General features: G+C 39.5%; 1 protein-coding gene across 7 annotated transcripts in view; it reads right to left on the bottom strand.

Annotated features, from left to right (window-relative positions):
• The window catches only part of LOC116065012 (spectrin beta chain, non-erythrocytic 1), a 52237-nt gene that overhangs the window by 21623 nt on the left and 9872 nt on the right, over positions 1-20742 (bottom strand). For 3 of the 7 annotated variants that reach the window (XM_031320460.2, XM_031320458.2, XM_031320456.2), the window contains exons 2-4: positions 16800-16987; positions 712-863; positions 270-443 (exon numbers count right to left, since the gene is read on the bottom strand). In XM_031320460.2, coding sequence (XP_031176320.1) covers positions 270-443; positions 712-863; positions 16800-16956 — 483 coding nt within the window. In that variant the 5' untranslated portion in view covers positions 16957-16987. Of the gene's footprint in view, positions 1-269; positions 444-711; positions 864-7491; positions 7581-10764; positions 11446-16799; positions 16988-20742 lie in introns of those variants that run through there. The other 4 variants (XM_031320462.2, XM_031320457.2, XM_031320459.2 and 1 more) reach the window with 4 other exon arrangements.

A 20742-nucleotide genomic window follows, 5' to 3' on the forward strand; every position in this document is an offset into this window, starting at 1 on the left:
GATCTATTATCTGTTCATACATAGTACCAAATTTCAAGAAAGGTTCAAATTTTACTATGTAGTAATGACATTAAGTTCATGATAAAGAAATACCTCGTAAATCTCATCGCAGCAGCATTATCATTTTTGTGAGTTTGCCTGGGGAATGGTTAAGCTACATGCAGAGCACTGATGTCCCACAGCCAAACTCACTCTTTGAAAGAGGTTAAGCAATGTGACAAATGCACTAAGGGAATGGGCAGAGCTTCACAAACTACTCTACACGTTACCTGGAAGCGAAGGATGATGGTCCAGATGAGACCCAGGGTAAGACGGTGATTCCCATCCACAATGTCATGTGAGCCCATGTTTTCTAGATGGACCTTTTGCTCCTTGAGAAACTGCAGGGCTTTATCAACATTTTCCAGGCAGTGGATACGCATGCGGCCCTTAGTGGGCTTTGGCTGTTGGGAGCAGAAGAAAAAGACAGTAGACCTAAGTTGAAATTATTGAATAAAAGTGATCACAACATATGAGTGGGACAGGATGGTAGGATTTCAAAAAGAGCAAAACAAGTAGAAGCAGGAGGAGACGTTAATCACACTAAAAGAAAGAAGAAACAGAGCGCATGATTTCTCTTTCCTCCTGACTTGTGGTGCAGGGTAAGGGTCATGCTGAGGGCTGGGTCAGGGCTAGAACAGAGAGCGGTGGTTTCTTCTGCGTGATACTGACCAGCTGTTCTCCTGAGAGCACTTCCAGAAGGCGGATGAGCATGCGGCCATCGCGTAGGTCGGTGTACAAGTCACCAATGCGACAGGTCACTCGGCCTAAGTGAGAGTTTACCCATTTGGTGAAGGTCTTCTTCTGTACTGCTTCACGCTCATCTGCAAAGGAAACAACAGGGAGAGAGGGGGCTGTAGTTGGAATACACCAAGATTACAATAGACGCCGCTGACTGAGATGCCACTGGCATCAATATCTTTACTGTCAGAGAAATAAATATTTACAAGGACTCCATTTTGCTCTAAACAAACACCCACATAGTCAACAACTTTGATCACCCCCTTGAGCAGACAGGTGACAGTAAATCATAAGGACGTAAGCCCTTGTCTTGAGCAGTTCATTTCACAGATAAGCTATGCCATTAAGTCTCTAGGATCACTGTATTGACAGCTTAGTGAGAGATTTTCACTCCACAGACCAAAGTTTACCAACGGCTCTGCTCACGTGTGCATTGCTAATTACTCGAATGATGTGAGTTTAGAAGAGTAAAGTGACAATGCAAAATTGCACATGAAGGCAATGATATTTGTGGTTTTCTTTTATCTGGGCAGGACTAAAAAGAATCACAATAAATTAAGCTGTAAGAGCAGCTCAGACATATGGACCAGGGGAGTAAGAAGCTAATCCTGCTCTGCCACCTAACAAGGTGACCTCATTTCTAGGACACAAGGTCTTTCTGCCTTTAGAAAACACCATTCTAGCATTGTACTTAATGCACTGCGCCCAATTCAAGCCCACACAAAAAAAACTGAAGCAGACAGAAAATAGATCAGAGGAGCAGCGCTGTAATAATGAGTAAAAAGAAAACAAAGCCTACTTTCAGCAGCATGAAATGAAATATAATGGTGGTGAAGATGGATGGCTCTCTTAAAACAATGTAAAACAGCAAAGCCTTCATATTTTCATATTCATCATTTAACAAGCCAAACCATAAATAGTAAAGCTCAAAGTGTTCGTCGCACATAGCTCCATATGATAAAATCATCTTTGATGACCACACCTTCTTTCCACAACACACTTGGTGTAACAACAGGAACCCAAAAGCTACATCGTATGTGCTTCATATGTTGCGTAGAAAGAACAAAGGTAGAAATGTAATTTATGTGACAGACAGTAGCCTTAAGGGGTCAGGTACCGGGTCAAGATTTTAAGTAAGCCAAAACAGCATGGTTTGATGAAAAGAATCTAATCAAAGAATGCACCAAATACACATTGTATTGTAGGTCAGGCTTGCAACTGCAAACTACTGTAACGTTCAAATGCAACGCTATTCAAATCTGAGACTTCTGAACCCGAAGGCAAGGTCCGAAATATGTAGGCAGTTCATGTTACAGTGGGAGATTGCGAAAGTAAGCAAGTTGAATATAGTCAAATCAAAAGAGATACATGAGATTGAATCAAAAGGTAAGTAAATTAACGACAGTTCTTAGCATTAATTTGTTTTATTAAGATGTGATTGAAAAGTGATTTAAATTGATTGAAGTATGACAAAAAGTGAGCCATTAGTGGCTCGTGAAGTATTATTGAGTTATCACTGTCTTGTTTGATACATTAATTCTAAGCCACTCCAAAAAGAGTGAGCAATGTGAGGTGACCAAAAACAGCATGTTGCGCAAATAACCACTCTACCAACTGCCAGCTAAAATAAGAACAGATTTTGAAATTTCACACACGCTTTCTAGGATGGAGTAATACCACAGAACGTAACGCTTGAACTGTTGCGAGCTGAAGGTGCTTCCCTGTTATTTAGACTACTAGAGAGGCCCTCTTTTGAAATAAATAATACAGATAGCTTCTTGTAATGGTGTGCTTTAACAGAAAATTGAAAGAAATCTGCTATTAATTTTCTGAAACAAAAGTTAAAATATTCAATCCCCTACAGCTGTGACCTCTGTATTTGAGCTCACTGTAATTCAGGTATAAAAAGGTAACCTGTGGAGTTTTTTTTGCCAAAGCACTGTGCCCTTCCTTGCTTCAGTTGTTGTTCTCCTGACAGCAACGTCTCCCAAAGAGTGCTGCACTGCACTGACCAGCAATAGAAGAAATGATAGTGGAATATAACCCATTAGTCAGTGGCAGCAGAATGATACATGGAAGTGGTAGGAGAAGAAAGCATCAGTTTAAGGTTTGGCTGTCCATGCTTTGCACCAGAGCGGAGGGCAGCAGAACAACACATGGAAATGGTAGGAGAACAAAGCAAAAGCATCAGACTGAGAAAGCAAAAATACAGAGTGAAAATGTGTGTCATTGTTTTTCCTCGACTAGTAAGTCACACATACCTGCTGCTTGTAGTATGAATACCCATGACTGTCTATTTGGGAGTTTTCTTGCAGAGTACAGTAGCAAGATAAAATCTAAATTTTAAAATAATACCTTGTTCTTTTGTCTATCTCACAATAATACCTTGTTTTTGTGTCTATCTCACACAAGACTGCAGAAGCATGAGAACTGTTACTTTAACTGAGTTACTTTACATAGAGTAACATTTACTGATTATGTCTCACCAGATAAACCCATACACATGAATCAACACGTTTTACAAAAAAGCCCTCAACAATGCATTGTCTTGCGTTTTCAAATCTCCAGATTCAGCACAAATATATATAATTCCAGTTTTTGTTATAGAAATATAACATTTTGAGACAATGTTGGTATGTTAATTAAAAGCAGGTAACTAAAGTCATGGCCCACAGGCATATTTGGAGGGCTGGAGCTGTGGCTAAAACAGGTTTTTTTCTCTGCCATCGCAGCTATCAGCCCTCTTGTCTCCTGGAAATGTGTGCTTTTTCTTGGTTTACCTAAACTCAAAGATATCAGACAAACAAGAGAGTGCTATGGCATCACACTCAAACAGCGAGTATCGGTCAAACAGCCCTGCTTTAGTTTAGCCCTGGTTGGTCCTCTACATACTGTAAAAGGGTGTGCTGGTTGGAGTTTTTGGGTCTTACCAACTTTATCCTATTCTCATTTTAACTTTCAAACCCAAGACTCTCACTAAACCTGCTTTGTTTCTCTTCGTATCTATCCCATGCACCACACTAACAGATTATTCCATTATTAAAAGGACCACTAAGCGATTTGAAGATGTTCAGTGAGCCAGCAGAGGTGGATTACTGTGGCAGGTGAGGTACAGAGGAGGAGCCTACATTCCTCCCGAAGCTTGGTCATGTTGTAACAGCACCCAGCACTGAGAAGGAGGCAGTGGGCAGGGGTCCTAAAGAAGAAATGCTGCAACCCTGTTGGTGCTGAGCGGCTAATAACAAGGCTACTGAACAAGAACACAAGACAAACACAGACATCAGGGCCTGGCATGTTTGCTCATTATAGCAAGCAAACACAAACTTGTCATCAGTTGTGGCTACAGTGGATAAGGGCAAAACTGGTGGAGCTGTTTTCTCCAACAATGACATTTGTGGATTGTGTTGTTAGTGCGTGGGAGGATATGTCAACTGTCAACTGTAATGATCTGTGTACATCCACGTCTAAATGGTTTATTATTTTTTACTAACCTGTAAGAATGCTCAGCAACAGAAAGCTTAATTATTTTAAACAGAGTACCCTGATGGCTGAAGGTGAAAAAAGAAACCAAGACTAGGCCTCCTGTATGTTGTCAGACGTTTTACATCATGCAAAATACCTGCAGAACCTGCCAACATTGTTACACAATTACACAATAAAAGGACAAGAGAGACGAGTGGGAAAATATGAGCTTCAAAAAGCAAGCCAAGTAATTACTTAATCTTACTAAGTCTTATTCTTAGCTTTTTTTGACGACTTGAAACATTTTAAAGTAATAGTTTGCCCACACGAAAAATGCAACCTGACCTAAGCTGAATCCTAAACATTGGTTGCTGCTCTGAATATTATATGAATCCCTAGCAAGTATACAGTTTTCTTCTACAATAAAAACATGTTAAAATGTTAAAACTGGACTCTACCACTAAATTATTGTACAGTATGTGCCTAAAAACAGGGTTTCTGTAGGTTTCACCAAGTCAAATCTAAGACTTTTAAAGTCCTTTTTAAGACCATTATAAATGAAATTTAAGACCTACAGTATATCACGACATACATTTGAATAAAAAAAAATAAAATAAAAAGTCTATATCAGAGTCCAGAGACATCGCTAAACTTACACTCCCCCATAGCTAAAGAATAAAATTTGTTCTGAAAGAGACTCACGCAGCCTTGCACTCGGCTGCAATATAAGTTGCATGTTGGTCTCATTTGTAGTCGTAATGCAGCGAATTATATTTAGAGTAGGGAAAGAAAGAACTACAACACCACCGAATAAATAAAAAAAAAAGTGATACGGGAGCATTTCAATGAGAACATTTAGACCTGTTTAATAATGTTAAAGACCTAAAACAAAATGTTACAGCGAATTTAAGACTTTTTAAAGGCCCAAAATTTAGATTTTTTAAGACCCCGCGGAAACCCTGTAAAAAGCATTCTGGGACTAGAAATAAATATATTCTTATTTGAATTTCACAGACGCGTGCATTCAAAACTCCTCTGACTATCCTAGAGCTCTCTACCTGTCTTTCTTGAGCCTGTTTTTGTGCAATATAGAAAAACAAGCGATTATAATTTTCTATGGCATGTTTTCACCATTGTTTACTAATGGCAGATCAGAACTAGTGTTTAGAGGCATCATTGAATGTTTCAAAAGCATATTTGGGCATGTCCAGTCACTTTGAACATGTTTGTTTCTGGTAGTAAGCTTTAAGTAAATGTCAAGGCGGGGGAGTAGAGTGGGGCCAAATGTCCTCTTTACTATTGAAGGTACTGGGGTTTAGCTTGCTGCCGCTTTCCTATTTAACCCCCAAACAAACTTTGGCAGTTGATAACGATGATTATCTTCAGGTAATCTGAGCAAATATGCCGCCAGACATAATCCTGTCTGTGTGGCTCATAGAGGCTAAGATTATATTTGGTGATAAAATGGAGACCAACACAACACTAACAATAAATCGCTGGGCCAACACATTTATAAAGGAAAAACTGCAAATGCACATGCAGCCACTTTCCTGGAACTGCTTGGAAAATAGCTTACCATAGTAAGCACTTCAAACAATAAGAAATGCATACAGCAGATTTTGTCCAGTTTTCATTTATCTAACCATTCACTGTCAAACACTCTGGACTACTGTACGATTATGTCTTGACTCCCAAACATATAGGAAGCTTTCGGAAGAGCTTAAGAAAATGCAATAGTTCTGGACTCAGCACAGACTAATAATCCTTAAGTGCTGCCAACAATTTTACCTTGTTTATGTCCTGCCCAGGTCATGCTTTCCTCCCTAGCCATTCCTGGTTTCTAGCTGGGTAGAAACCAGGAATGAAATGCCCTTGACTTCTTCAACTCTTGACATCCGGTCTCTCACCCACACAGAGCTTGTGTAATGAGTGCATCTGGTTACCCTGTCCACAGAAAGAATGAGCAAACTGCTTCCATCAACTGGTCTGCTTTAATCTTCTTTAATGACCTTCTCATGGACATTCCCACAGACAAGATTATGGTATGGTGCCAAAGGCTACAGAGAGAGGTGATCATCACTGGGAATCTGACTTTTCTCTCGCTTTCAGCTCTGCTCTTACTTGGCTAGAACAAAAACCTATGTGAGTATGTACGGATGTCTGCAGTATGTATGCACTCATGGACTTTGTAGTTTGGCACTTTATGTCTGCCAAGTTTGACATATGTTTAGTAATAATAAACTTAATATATACAGCACAAGTGCTTTACATTCTTATACTCTGTAACTGAAACAAAAAACTAAGGCTTAAGAATCCATTTCTCAACCATCAGCTTCCAACTGTTTTGCTGTCTAAGATTACAGAGTAGACCCAAGGCACTTATTAGAGGACGACCTTACAGCCTGAACTGTAGTCTGTTATTTGTCTTCATGAAGTATTTATCACATACAGTAGTGAGAAAAACCCCTCAGATAGTCAAACGTTTTGTGGTAAATTGTTACCATTCTGTCTTGACACCAGTGGGTGATTTGAGCTAAGAGTCAGCTATGGCTGTGTGTACTGCTAAATGGATGCCATGAACAAAGCAAACAATGAGGACAAACCATCTTAGAGTAGTTGTAGGAGGAGTTGGTTTTTGTAAATAATGTTTCAGCAACAGGGGGAAAAGTCATACATGATGTACACGGTACTTAAAGCTACATTCGGTGAGTTCTAGAAAGCAACCATTGTGTTTATCCTTGTGTATAGTTTCAAATAAAGGTTACAATATCTACTATACATTCAAAGTCACCAGTTATATGAAAACAGTATTACTAAGTCTGCAACAACCTAAAAAAAAAATAATCATAGAGCAAATATTATTTCACTCCTACTTTTCATTATTCTGTAGGAAATTGAAAATCTACACTCAGTGTTACCCACAGATGTTTAAGTAAGCATCCCTGCATATCATCAGATCAATTATTTATGATAATAAATAAGCCAAACTGTGAACACGGGCAATTGTGTTAGCATGTGTGTGCAAAACAAAGTGAGCAAAATGGAACTTACAGATGCATATGCTTTGACATTTCTTGACAAGCTGAACTGCCCTTCCTTTAAGACTTTGAAAGTAGGGGTGTGGTATGAGTTATATTTACACTTTTAACAGTTTGCAGTCACAAGTATAGAAAGACAATGTGTTTTGCCTAATTCTAACAGGTGTATTCTTACAATGACAAAAACTGACAGGGTGAATAAAATAGAGACCTCTCACAGGTTTGTCCTCTTTCACTTTCTGAAGGCAGTGAAGGCACTGCACATGCCCTTCAGGTCATACCCCTCTGTGCCATCTGCAGCTGCGGGTGATAATGGGGAAGATAGGGGAGGAGGGGACCGGCCAAGGCCAATCCCATGAGAAAAGAGACAGAAACAGGCACCTCTCAGCCATAACATCTGGACACAAAAAGGGTGTGAAATGTCAAGACAATAATTATCCTAAAGCCTCCAACACAGCACTGTCTTGTTACCTTTCCAAGCAGGAAACTGTCAATACTGGTAAAACTGTACAAACAAAAAGGCATTTTATAAGTTTACATATGGTAAACCCTCACCAAGGTAATGTGACTCTGAGTTACAGCTGGAGGCCACAAGAGTCAGAGCATTCACTAGGAGTGTTAGAAATATTAAGTTACAACGTTCAATTCAGAGTGTGCCACTATACTTGAAACTTGACCCTAACTTGACATTGATCCCTTTTAATATCAATTCAGATTATGAAATAAAGTAGAAGAACAAAAATGCTTCTGATCTAGACAGCTAAGCATTCACTAAAAGAGAACAAACTAGCCTTGGTCACTTCTTTGTTGCGATTTGACGTTACAGACCAAAATGTCAGACCCAAATTACCTGAGGAAAAAAGGACTGTAGAGGTAGAATTGACAGTACACAACTAGACACTACAGTGTGAAATCAGTCAATTCAGTACAAAAACCATCAGAGCTGCAGACTTCGTTTGGACACTTTTTTTCTGTGTTTGCAAGTGTGTTTTAAACTTCTAGCTGTGTCAAAGCAGTGTCTATTTGCACTGCTAATGCCTGCTGAGTGACAGTCCAAACTAAAGTCCAGAGCGGTTGACTAAGAGGGTGCAGGTAGCCAGAACAGTGATCCTGTAGTCTAACGTAACAGACGGTAATAAAGTTTTAGGCAATATGAACTATTACAAGGAATATTTCTATTGCATTTTACACACATGAGGTGTAAGATTGCATAATATAATGTACATAGTGTGATTTGGGCTACTAGAAAATGCAGAGGTTTCAAAATGAGCTGTATTCTCTTAATTAGTCATGAATGATTTTATGGGTTAATGTATAATGTGAGGGTGGGTGAAAAAACTAAAAGCTATTAAAAAACAGCAACTGCCCCTCCATCTGTCAATAAAGATTGTTCCATGGCACAAAGATTAAGATTTTTCCTCTCACTTCAAATTAACCATGTGGCCCAGTGTTCCATTAAACCTGTCTACCTTGGCCATAGTTATTTAGTTACTTATCATTCACCACTGAGGGAGGTAATGCTAGATGTGTTCAGTGCTTTTGACTGGTAGTAAAAATGACTAAGATAGGTTTTATTTCTTCAAATATTTCTCCACAAGTCCCCCGGTAAGATGTTAAAATCTTCACATGGAAATGAATTGTATGGTTTGAGATCAAATTTTAGCCTAAAAAATAAAAGTTGGGGACCACTGACCTTGCACAAACCGCATGTAAGAAGGTCAAATAAATGCAAAAATAACATATGGTTTGCATGCATACAAAACAATTTTCTGAATGCTTCCATTTGTGTAAAGTGGATACCAAACTATGTAGCTGCGCATCTTCTATTTCATCATCAGGAGTTAAACAAAGAATGAGCCTCAAGGGTAGTTAAACTGGAAATACAAGTGGGTGTTGCCAAAATGTGTTTGTGTGTCTGAGTATGTGTGAGTGAGTATATTTACAGCAACTCCATCCAGAGCATAATCATGCATAGAGATGACCAGCAAAGAACATAACATGTATCACACACCTGTCATCCTAAGTCCCCTACACACATATATATATTCATAAATAGAGTTCCAGTTTAAATGAACCTCGTTTCACAATATTCTTGTTGTAGGGAAGTGTGAATAAATCCTGTCAGCATAAATCTGGTGACTGATCACTGACCCCTCAAAATTACACAATGAGTTAAAGGTTTTCTTGCCTGACAAGTTGAAAAAACATTGTACCCTTAGCTTCTTTGTGCGTGAGGTTGCACAGCTAAATGTGATAGTGTTGTAAACCTTGTGCATTAGAGTACAAAATACTATTTCTTCTGTGGGTCTTCTCTCTAGTCAAGAGCATTGATACCGTCACTGTGGAGGTGTAGACGTTTTTAATTTTAATTTTACAGACACATGCGCGTTCTTTTAGCAGACCAATCTCTTCCTCAGTGGCAATGAAGATATTGCTTAATATTGGAGGTGAAATATTGTTGGTCCACTACAACAATGTCAAACATGCAAAAGTAGACATGCCCCTCAAGTAAATTCTAAAGACAGCTCTCCATTCCAGACAGCAACCAGGGAGGGACCGGAAACTAGCAAAACAATGTGCTCTTCATGCACACCACTGACTCAATGCTAGTTTCATACACTATAGACTGTACTCAGCTAGTGCAAATACTTTATCTTGTGGGCGTCTAAAGCTCACAGAACAGGCCACATGGCAATACATAATTCTAACAGGAACACACGGTGATCAAACAAAAACCTTCGCACAGCAAAAAAGAGGGTTTAACATTACTTCCATTTAACATAATAATTTACAGATGTTCATTCAGAAACAGAGGAGTTAAAAGTTTTAGGGGGGATTGCACTTTAGCTCCCACATCATTTTCTAAGTCCTATGTCACAACCACTGGCCTCTGTGATTTCTGTTTGCAGGACCTGACAGGCTTTAGCCAGAGACAGAGCCGCACATTGTAATAAGATAAGAGAAAGGACAGGTGGCCCAGTGATCAGGTGCCAGACTGCCTGCTTTAGAGCTGAGCTGAAGTCTACTGTGTGTCTACTATGGCTCTCTTAGATTCTCTCCTCATTAAGCACTAAAATAGTACCAAATTGAGGAGTCTTTTCAACCTCTCATAGTTAATCACTTATGACAGAAAAATGCTGAGCTATTGCTAGGGACTCATTTACAATCCAGAGCACCTGCTGTAGGACTACTACTATAGCACTAGCCAAGTAGTCCAATTCTACTCAATATTTCAACAAACAACAGGATATGTGTTAAAGGGTAACACCTTCCACTCCAAAACAGTCTTAACGTTTTACATTAACAACTGTTTCCATAAGCCACACACCAAAGAATTTGAGGCTCTAACCTGTGACGTCAAATAAATTCAAATGTATTGGCTTAGCTAACCAAAACAAACCATTGGATTAAAGGTATATTACAAATTCCTAAACAGAATGAAATTTTCCTTTCAACTATATCGACAGGTCAATATAACTCTTACCTTGCAGCTGTTTAAACCTTCCCTCCAGAATGTTAGAGTATTGCACCTGATTAACAAACGCTGCTGGGGACAAGCAGGGCTCTCTGTCCCTGTGGCCCAATTCCATGGCCTTTTTTTTTTGGATCTCTCTCCTAAATATTCCTCTCAGATACAGAGTGAATGGGAGTTCTCCTGCATAGCACAGCGGAGGCAACCTTTCCCACTAAACTGTATCAAATCCTTTAGAGGGTTCTCCAGAAGATAGAAGTTTTGTATATCCAAAATGCCTTGGTTTGTCCTCCTCTTTTAGATTCTCTCAATGCTGTGCCTCAGTAAAGCACAACACTAGCTTAAAAATGTTGCCGCCGGTTTTTTTTCTTCTTCCACTGTATGTCCCACCTTGTCCAATTAAAATACAGCAGTGCAACGGTGGAAGGGTTTTTTCAAAGAATCATTTCAAACAAAACTCAAGAACAAAATGTTCTCTTGTTTCACCTCCTCTAAGTGAAGAATTTCACCACACTTGTGGCCTCTGTGCAAAGTAAAAACTTTTGGTAGCACTCCCTTGTGGTTCACAGCTGGCTATTCCTTCCCTCCAAACTCTGAACACGCATTTGCTGGCGCAGAGCACAGCAGAGCAGGCTAACCGGCTGCAGTCGGATAGCTGTGTAAACAAAGCCTGCTGTGCCTCTGAAAATTGTGTCATTTGCATAAGGTGTGTTTGAGGGAGGAGCACAAAGGAAGAACACGGTAGAAGGATGAGGGCAGGGAGGAGGTGTAGAGGTGGACTAAACCATTAGAGTTCCTGCTCAGCGTTGCTTGAAGCGGATTAGTCAACTCCACCTTAATTCCAGGGAGCAACGGGGTGTGGCCTGCCAAGAAGGTACATCACCTTCTTATCCTGTTGTCTTGCTGCATAGTTCTTATTTCTTTTATTCTCTAAGACAAGATTTGTTCTCCCTTTTTCTGTTTACTGGGTCTGCCGTATGATAAGGCGTTAAGACAGGAAGGAAGTTGTTAAGAATGTCTCAGTAACACAACAAGCTCTTTCCTGTCTGAACAAGATTTGAAATTATGAACTTGTGCATTCGTTTGTCAGGCATGGGGGTGGAAGTGAGTCATTACCCGTCTAAAACAATTATAGAACTACACTGCATTCACACATTTTATTTCTTACTAGATTAGGGACAAATATAAAAATGATGTATGGCGCAACTTGTTAAATATTTAATATGGTTGATTGTTTTTCCACGGTCAAATTAAGTTGATTGTTTGCATGCAAACAATGAAGGAAAATGGACTTGTATTTTAAATTGTGCTGAGATTTGAAAGTTACAAAACAATTATTTGCTTCCATCGCTGAACAAAGGAACATCTTATTAACCATAATTACAGCCTTTTACCACATATTGCATTTATGTACACATGACTTTTGTGGCTGTGCTCCATAATGCAACGCCAATAATAAAGCAGTATTTATTTAAATCGGTGTAATACACACCAAGAATACTGTCAGCATAGACTATGCATTAGTCTATGCATAGTCTATGATAGATAGATATATATATATACATATATATATATATATATATATATATATATATATATATATATATATATATATATATAGAAAGTAAGTAAGTAAGTAAGTAAGTAAGTAAATATATTTTGAAAGTTAAATAACCTAATGAATGAAAGGTTTACTCTTTCTTGCAGCTGCTAATTAACACCCTAAAAAGTGTAACCCTAAAAGTTGCACTAAATGCCTGTGAGTGTGCAAAAATTACACAAGATTGTAAACACAGTGAAGACTAAGGTCACAACCTTTCTTATTAGACGATGGCTTTTGGTCTGGTCAGGATGCAGTGGTAAAAAAGGCCTGGTTGTTTTTTGATCTGAGCTTGTCCTGATGAGCGGGGAGCATCTGGATGGGTCTCATTAGAGGACCAAATGCTCCGGGCCTTCTGCGACTGGGTGTTTATGGAAGGGGACTGGACTAATGAGATCCAAAGAGAACACACTTCTTCCTGAGGAAGAGAGGCTATGCAGTGGTCACATGCAGTGAGAAATGAAGAGCAGAGACCTGGTAAACTGGTAATGGCCATTTAAGATCCCATTGGGCATATATCAAACATCACCATCCCAATTAACATGAGAGGCAGATGTGATGGCAGGTTTGTGTGTCTGGCATATGTGTCTTAACATATTATGTAAGGCCAGTTGCCTCCCTATAAAACCAGTGTTTTGGAAATAAACCCACTGGATACTAGGATTAACAGTTATTTTCCAAATCTTGTGAAATATGTAAACAAACAGTGAGAAAGTTTGCCAAAGGGTCATGTGGGAGAATCTCCTGCATTGAGCAAACAGGAATTAACGATAATTAATAATGGCTGGTGTGGTGAATGAATACAGATGAGAAAGACGAAAAGATAGAAGCTGCGGGGGAGTAAGCACAACCAGAGGGAGAAAGGAGAGATCTATTGCTGAGCATGTCAATTTTACGCATCCAACAGCACAACCACTTCTGAGGGACAGCAAAAGTCTGGACCTTACTCCAAAACACTGGAAGTAAATATCTGATCTGAAGGGTAATACCTCTGAAGTAAGCATGTTTGATTTCTCATTAGAATTCCACAATCACTCAAGTCTTAGTCCCAATATTTCCCAAATGTGAGGCAGTGAATTGATATGATAGTCTATTATTCATGCATTTCTTAGTTCTTTATATATACATAAAATATATAGGCATGGTCTATGTCTTGATTGGTTGTTTTCCAGATTAACTGATTTGTCATGTCTATGATAATGATGTGGATAAACTTTTTTAAATTCCATTCTTTTTAAAGTACAAAAGCTTCGCTCTGTCCTACTGTGGAAGGTTCCACGAGTAAATACATGTAACTGTTTGAGTGCGAAAGTGGGCGCTGCATAAAAAAGGCAAATTTGCACCGCTTGCCTTGCTATCCACAAAGTATACGACAGTAGATAAGTGGTTATTTATGCAAATTACAATTATTTTAACAGAGGGGAATCTCTCTACTGTGAAACAAGTGGCAGCTGCTGCTGTCACACCAGAAGTAAAATGTATCCAACAGACTGAAAGGGTTTAAGGTGTGAACCCCCAGGAAATGAGGAAATTATATTACAGAGAGAAACGCAGAGACGGTGGAATTGAGAAACTGTGAGAGAAAGAAGTGTAAGTAAGCAGCAGCTCATAGAATGTTGAAGGTCTTGACATCTGTTGATAAGTTGTAAAAGGTAGGCAGGAGCTATGCCTAGGGGAAAATACCTGCTACAGCATGTCAAAGAATGTGCACATGAAGCCCATACATGTCAAACGGAGATGGTATCACAGGTATTCCACACACACCCACACACACAATTACAGCCCTCTGTTGCTTACCATAATTATATGACAGCATGATACAGTACATCTTTAAATACAGTACAATGCATACACAACCAGGCAACACCCAAAGTGTGTTTCCTGTTGGCATGAGGAAATGAGTCACGTTGTATTTGTAAGTGAAATGAGGTTTATCTTTCAGAATTACTTTGACTACAGCGGTGCTCAAAGGTCATAAGAACGGGGTTTTTTCTGCTGCTGTGTGCGTGTGTGTGTGTGTGTGTGTGTGTGTGTGTGTCTGCCTGTTGCTCCCCTCTGCTGGGTTCTCCATGATACTGCAACTTGTTTTGACTATTATCAACATAGATTGTATCTGTAAAATGTGTAACTAGGAAGGTAGGGTAGATAAATAAGCATGTAGGGTAGATAAATAAGCGCACACACACACACACACACACACACACACACACACACACACACACAATGTACTACAACAACTAATAGAGCCATCAGGATTTTCACCTGGGTCACATTAGTTGGAGCCTCTAACAGAACAGGCTGGCCAATAGACATGCACTTGCACAGCTTGGAAGGATGTCAAGACTCTCAAGGGTAGGCGAGTAAGGTGGGGAATAAAGCTACGTTCAGAACATAGACTGTATAAAATATGGACGTAGTCTCTGTAACGTCACCCTTAGGTGCCAAAATGAGCCAAAATTAAGCTTAAAGTGGGCAGTCAACCTCTTGGCAGTGCCCGACGTCGACTTATCCAAAAATAGGCAAAGAGGTGGAGCGGAATGAAGCCCACAGTCTATGCTCGCCTCCTGTGACAGCAGCCCACCTGTCACTCAAAGCGGCACACCCTTAATTATGCTGGACTTTAATATAATTAAAACAGGTGAGTAATAAAAACATAGACCCCCATTTTAACATTGGAGTCTATGAGGATTGACTCGCTTTTGGAGCCAGCCTCAAGTGGCCACTCAAACTGCAGTTTTTGGAACTTCCGCATTGGCTTCATTTTTTAGCACCGGAGGTTGCTACTTGGTTCTGACCAACATTGTATCAAAAAATGCAGCCTCCTCATTCAATTCATTAAGGCCCCTGTCTGGGCATAGCATAAAATCTGATGCAGAGAGCTCCGGCACAAAAAAAGACATTGTCATCCAGAAACCCTGTATACTTTTTGTATATTCATGTAATGGTTGTTTTAGAAAATGACCACAACATGACTGGACTTAAGAAAACAGAAAAACATTATAAACATTTTAGATTATTGATTTATCTTTAAGTGTTGCTATATTGATGGAGGATTTTCCCCACACTTAGCCCTAAAGTCTAGTCTCAACACCTCATTCCATCACGCTTATTGCTCTGAGGTGAATTGACTATACAGCTGCCTGGCTTTGTCCTCCTTTTGGAAGTATTTCTGTCTTGCCCTATAAAGAGAGAATTGTCTTTTGGGACAGAAAAGAATAAAGTTGGTTCCTAAGTCTACAGAGCCTTATTAGATTTGTGCAAATTACTATTAGTCTGTGATTTTGTCTCTAAATGTCGTCCGTTTCTCAAACTCCTGTACAGTCTTTAAAAACCGTTTCCATACCTGCCTTAATATAAGACAATGTTGTCTCTAATGATTATATTTGGAAAAAGGGATGTGTTGCATTATACTCAAGAACTGGGGAGTTTACAACCACAGATGTTCTGTTTGAATGGAGTAAACATCTATTTGGAAGTGAGAATGTTATTTTGTGGCATTATGCGTCGTTTCATGCCTTAATGCTGCTGGGCTTGCAAGTTTCTACCTGTCCATCTATAGAGTGCCTGCGAGAGTTAGTCAGCCCTAAGGTCGTTAATTCGGACCCCGGAGCTTTACCCCCCCCTTGGTCTGGTTCGTTTGAGCAGATGTGAACACAGTAATCCCCCTCCGCTGCGGACCAAAACAACCAGACCAAGACCACGGTCCGGTTACAAATTAATTCTGGTACGCTTCATTTGTGGTGAGATCGTGATCCGATCTTGACCTGACCCAACTACAGGTCTACAAAGCAAGTTTGAGCTAAATGGCTCCTGCTCGTTAAATCTTTTGATTGTAGTATTAAATGTATTGAATTGTCATAACAACATTCACATCATACTGTTCAGCTCAGCAGGATTTAATGGAGCATGCAGTGCAATTTGTTCATCAGTTATAGTTAACGGTTTGACAATTCATTTTGTAGCTACTGTTACATTGCGTTGGAGACTGCTACACATACTATTATATGTATTACTAAAACTGTAAAATCCTCAGTACTAATACGTTTCTTGTCAAATTTGCAGGACGGGCTGTGACCACCACTTGATGGACTCTGGTAAAAACTCCTGATAAAACTATTTCTGTGGCTACAAAGGTGCTCTTCATCAGTGGTGCACCCAACAAACTAGTGAATCCTGAAACACTGCAACATTAGAAACACCCTTAAAATAATCCAATTCAACACAACACTACTAACTGCAGCTTCAAGAATTACCATTGAGCTGAATCAACACTTGTCTAATAGGGTCATGTTTTACAATTTAGCAAATTGTGACAAAAGAATAAATAATGCTTCAAAAAGAACAAAATGTTTGTCAATCATCATTACACACTTACAGCACACATACTGTAGGTGCATATTGACACCATGGAAACATCTACGTTGGTGGGGCCTGAAGTGTAGCATACCTGCGAGAGCCTTGATGCGTGAGCGCTCGAAGAGGCGTGCTGAACTGTTCTCATTATCCCAGTCAGTTTCTGCTGCTAGGTCCCAGCGGTTGTTGATGTCATTATACTGCTGCTGGATCTCCAAGCTGTCAAAGTCCGTCGGCGAGATGGTGCTCATGATGCCTAGGCTGGAGGAAAACACATTCAACCTACAATTCAGACACAGAAACACAAAAGCATCCAAAGTCAGTGCATAGAAGGAAGAGGACATTGCATGATACCAGAAGCTTCACAAGACTGACCCTTGGAACGTTTGCAAGCTAATGTTTGGAAGATTCAGTTTGGGAACTGAAAATCTATTTCTATTTCATCCAAGGTCAGATGATGCACTGTAACACAGATCACACACACTCTCCTCACAGCCGCACTCAAGTTTTATGTGCTCAAATGACAGTCATATGCAAATAGCAGCTTAGACAGTACAACTGCCAGAGTGTGTAGGGAGATAAAAACTTTGAGATAAGTTCAGCAACTGTCATGAAGTTGTTCAGTTAGCAAACGCATAATTTAATATAACTGCTCCTGTAAGCCAGGGCATCAAGCAGTAATCTAATTTTAGTGTTGATGGCAAAAACAACCTCAACTGATAAGATCTAGACTTGCACATGCGTAAAACCTATAAAGCTGCACACACAGATGACAATGGTGATATAAGAAACCTAGCAGGCAAAACCACTGCACATGTACAGCAGTACAAACACAAGTACACACACACACACACACACACACACACACACACACAGCATTAGGCCTGGGTGGTATTGAAAGAATCAAATATCAAAAATTCAAGTGCCTGAATATCAACATGTAATGCATTAATGCAGCAATATGTAAGGATGCCTGTTGATACCTAAACAAAGTCTGCAACAGAAATCATTAGTAATGTGGATGGGAACTATTTTTTTTTTCTTTTAAGATAATTTTTTTCAGGCCTTTATTTAGGACAGTTTAGACTTGAAAGGGGAGAGAGAAGGGGAATCACATGCAGCAAAGGGCCACAGGTCAGAGTCGAACCGAGGTCACTGCATCAAGGAGTAGACCTCTATATAAGGGCGCCAGCTCTACCAAGTGAGCTAAGCAGGCGTCCAAGCTTTTATTTAGGTCATTTTGAATGTGCTTTGCTGAATATATTAACAGTTTAAATAAAAAAGCTGAATTGTGAGTTTGTGTCACTGAGTTTTTAAAGGTCAATACTGCTTAGAAGTGAAAAGAAATCAAGCAAATCTGAAAAATCCGAAAGGGCTAAAATAAATCAGAAAACACGGAATTTGAAAAAAAAAAAAAGAAAACGGATTTCATAGGGCCCTACATAAACGTGTTAGGAAAATGTTTATTGATGTAATAAATCAAGTGAGAAGTAGGGTAATTTCCCCATAGTGCATTTAAGTCCCATCCCCACCGGAAGGGAAACAACTTTCCACTCTACATTGACTTTGTATTGCGTGGTGCCTCCTCGTCAATTCCGTCTGCTAGCAAAAAACAGAAGAATGCCTAAAAGCTGCTGTGTGGTGATATGCACTACCAACAATGTAAAGATCCCATAACTTTTTTTTTTCAGCTGGCTACAGACACTTTGTTAGGGTTTCAGCCGTTAGTTGCATATTGTGGCGCCGATTGTTTTCATCTCCAGTGGGAGTGGTTTTCAGAGTATGACGCGATGTGCTCTGTCTCTGTTGACTTCTATAGAAACGGACTTCTTTTTGGAGCCAGTGGAGTCACTACCTGCTGGAAATTAGATAGAATTAAGGCACTTCTGCATTGGCTTCACTTTTCAGGCCTGGAAGTTGCCGCTTGATGGGGACATGCTCATCAAAACATTGCTCTGTAGTAGGGCTGGGTGATATGGAGAAAATCAAATATCACAATATTTTTGACCAAATACATCGATGTCGATATTGCGGCAATATTGTAGGGTTGATTATTGGTGCTTTCACGAAATATTTACACAATGAGATTTTTGATAAATAATCATCAATAAATGTGGACATAATGACTAAGTGGGTAAAGGCAAATAATAGAACAGCTAAAACAGTCTGGTAAGTTCAGAAAAGTACATCCCTTTACTGTAATGCAGCCTTAGAAACCAGGAAAAGACAACACTTGTCATATCACAATACTACAATATCCAAAAATTTAAGACGATATGAAACTCATATATTGATGTCGATATAATACTGATATATTGCCCAGCCCTACTATGTAGCCCTACTAGTGGTCAAAAACCCACAGAATAAAACACTATTTTCTCAGTCCCTGTCCTTGCACTCGCTGCTAGCCATGCAACATTCGTCCTATCCTGCTAATTGTTTCAACTCAGCATCCAGTTATAACAACAAGGGTACCCTCATTTGGCAACAATCAATACTTCATAAACAAGGTCAGTCCTACGCCCTTTCTCCAACTGGTTGAGTCTCTGTATTTTGTTGGCAGATTAATTTTATGCCAGGAGCAAATGCACCTTGTCCTCTTTATTCATTTTAGTAGAAACGTACTACACTTATGCTAATATGCGTGTGCATGCTTAAATTGGCTGCGTCTACATAAAAATCTATATATCCCGTTAAAATATTTCATGTCAAAAAACATATTCCCATAACATCATATTCTTGAAGTTAAGGAAAGCGCTATAAGCTTGGTAAAATATTGATGGATCCTTAACTTCACACAGATAAAGGGATGTTAACCCAATTCAGCTGACAGAAGCAGGCAAGATAATCTGATATCTTGTACATGCATTCAGATAAAAACATACTAAGTCTGAATAGATTCCTATACATCACACCTCAAAAATGTAGGTCAGTATACTGTATATTGATTGCACTACAGCCCTGGAGCACTGTATTTCATTATTTTCTTTACATGCCTGTAAGGAGAAGTATTGACAATAAAAGCACTTTAACTTCCATAGTCTAAAAACATGTACAACACTAACTGCACATGACCAGACCGATCCTGTCCTTAGCATTATGCACTATAGCACCCAATGGGGGATCTACATTAAGATTAAAGCCCCCACCAGAGAGACCCATTAACTAACTGGGGCCATTTGTTTAAGAGCATTGAACAGATTTATAGACAAGGTTGAGTAGTCAGTTTGCTAATACCTGTAAGTTTATCTTTTGTTGTGTCTAGCAGCTGTGGCCGACTTGTAAGGAGATGATGCATGAGAAAGAGGACGGTGGTAAAAAAAAAAAGCCAGGGGTTTTGTGAGGAGGTATTTTTTAGGCAAAGCATGACTGAGGACTGCTAACGATGTCCTTTGGTTCAAGGTTCAATTCATTCATTTATTGCATGGAAACTGCAGTCCTCACATTTTGGTCATATAACTCTCTCCATCATGTCTGTCATGATGAATTTGGTCTAGGTGTGGTCTATGTTGTACTACAGTGTGAGACTGGAAGGAAGAGATTCTAGGAATCAAACGAGGTGGTGTAGGCCAGCTACACAACATATCACATTAATGAGGCTATGTATTCATACTCTGTTTTCTCTTTTCCTTGAGGTGTGAATGAAAAACGCAATAACAGCTGATGACAGAGATTTATCTGCTTGAATGCAAAGCTGTCAGTAATGCGTCTGCTAGGACCAATCTTGGAATAGGTATGTCATAAAAGTCAATGCATCCTCTTAATCAAACCTGGAAATCAATAACACGCAGCTGCCAGAACCGATACCTATACTGTACACTGCCAGTGAATAGCTAGGTTGGGCCCATATGTATACCTAGCATCATTAAGTGCAAAAAAGATGAAGAATGAGGTGCTAGAGCAAAAGCATAACTTTAATAATAATCTCAAACATGCTTTTTCAGCGCAGTGTTAGCTATTCTAGAAGAGAGTTCAGTCATAGTAACTAGATGCAGCTGTACAGCATAGGGACAACTTAATGTGTGACTGAGCCACAT

Source organism: Sander lucioperca, chromosome 13 (assembly GCF_008315115.2).
Source record: "Sander lucioperca isolate FBNREF2018 chromosome 13, SLUC_FBN_1.2, whole genome shotgun sequence".
Taxonomy (NCBI): domain Eukaryota; kingdom Metazoa; phylum Chordata; class Actinopteri; order Perciformes; family Percidae; genus Sander; species Sander lucioperca.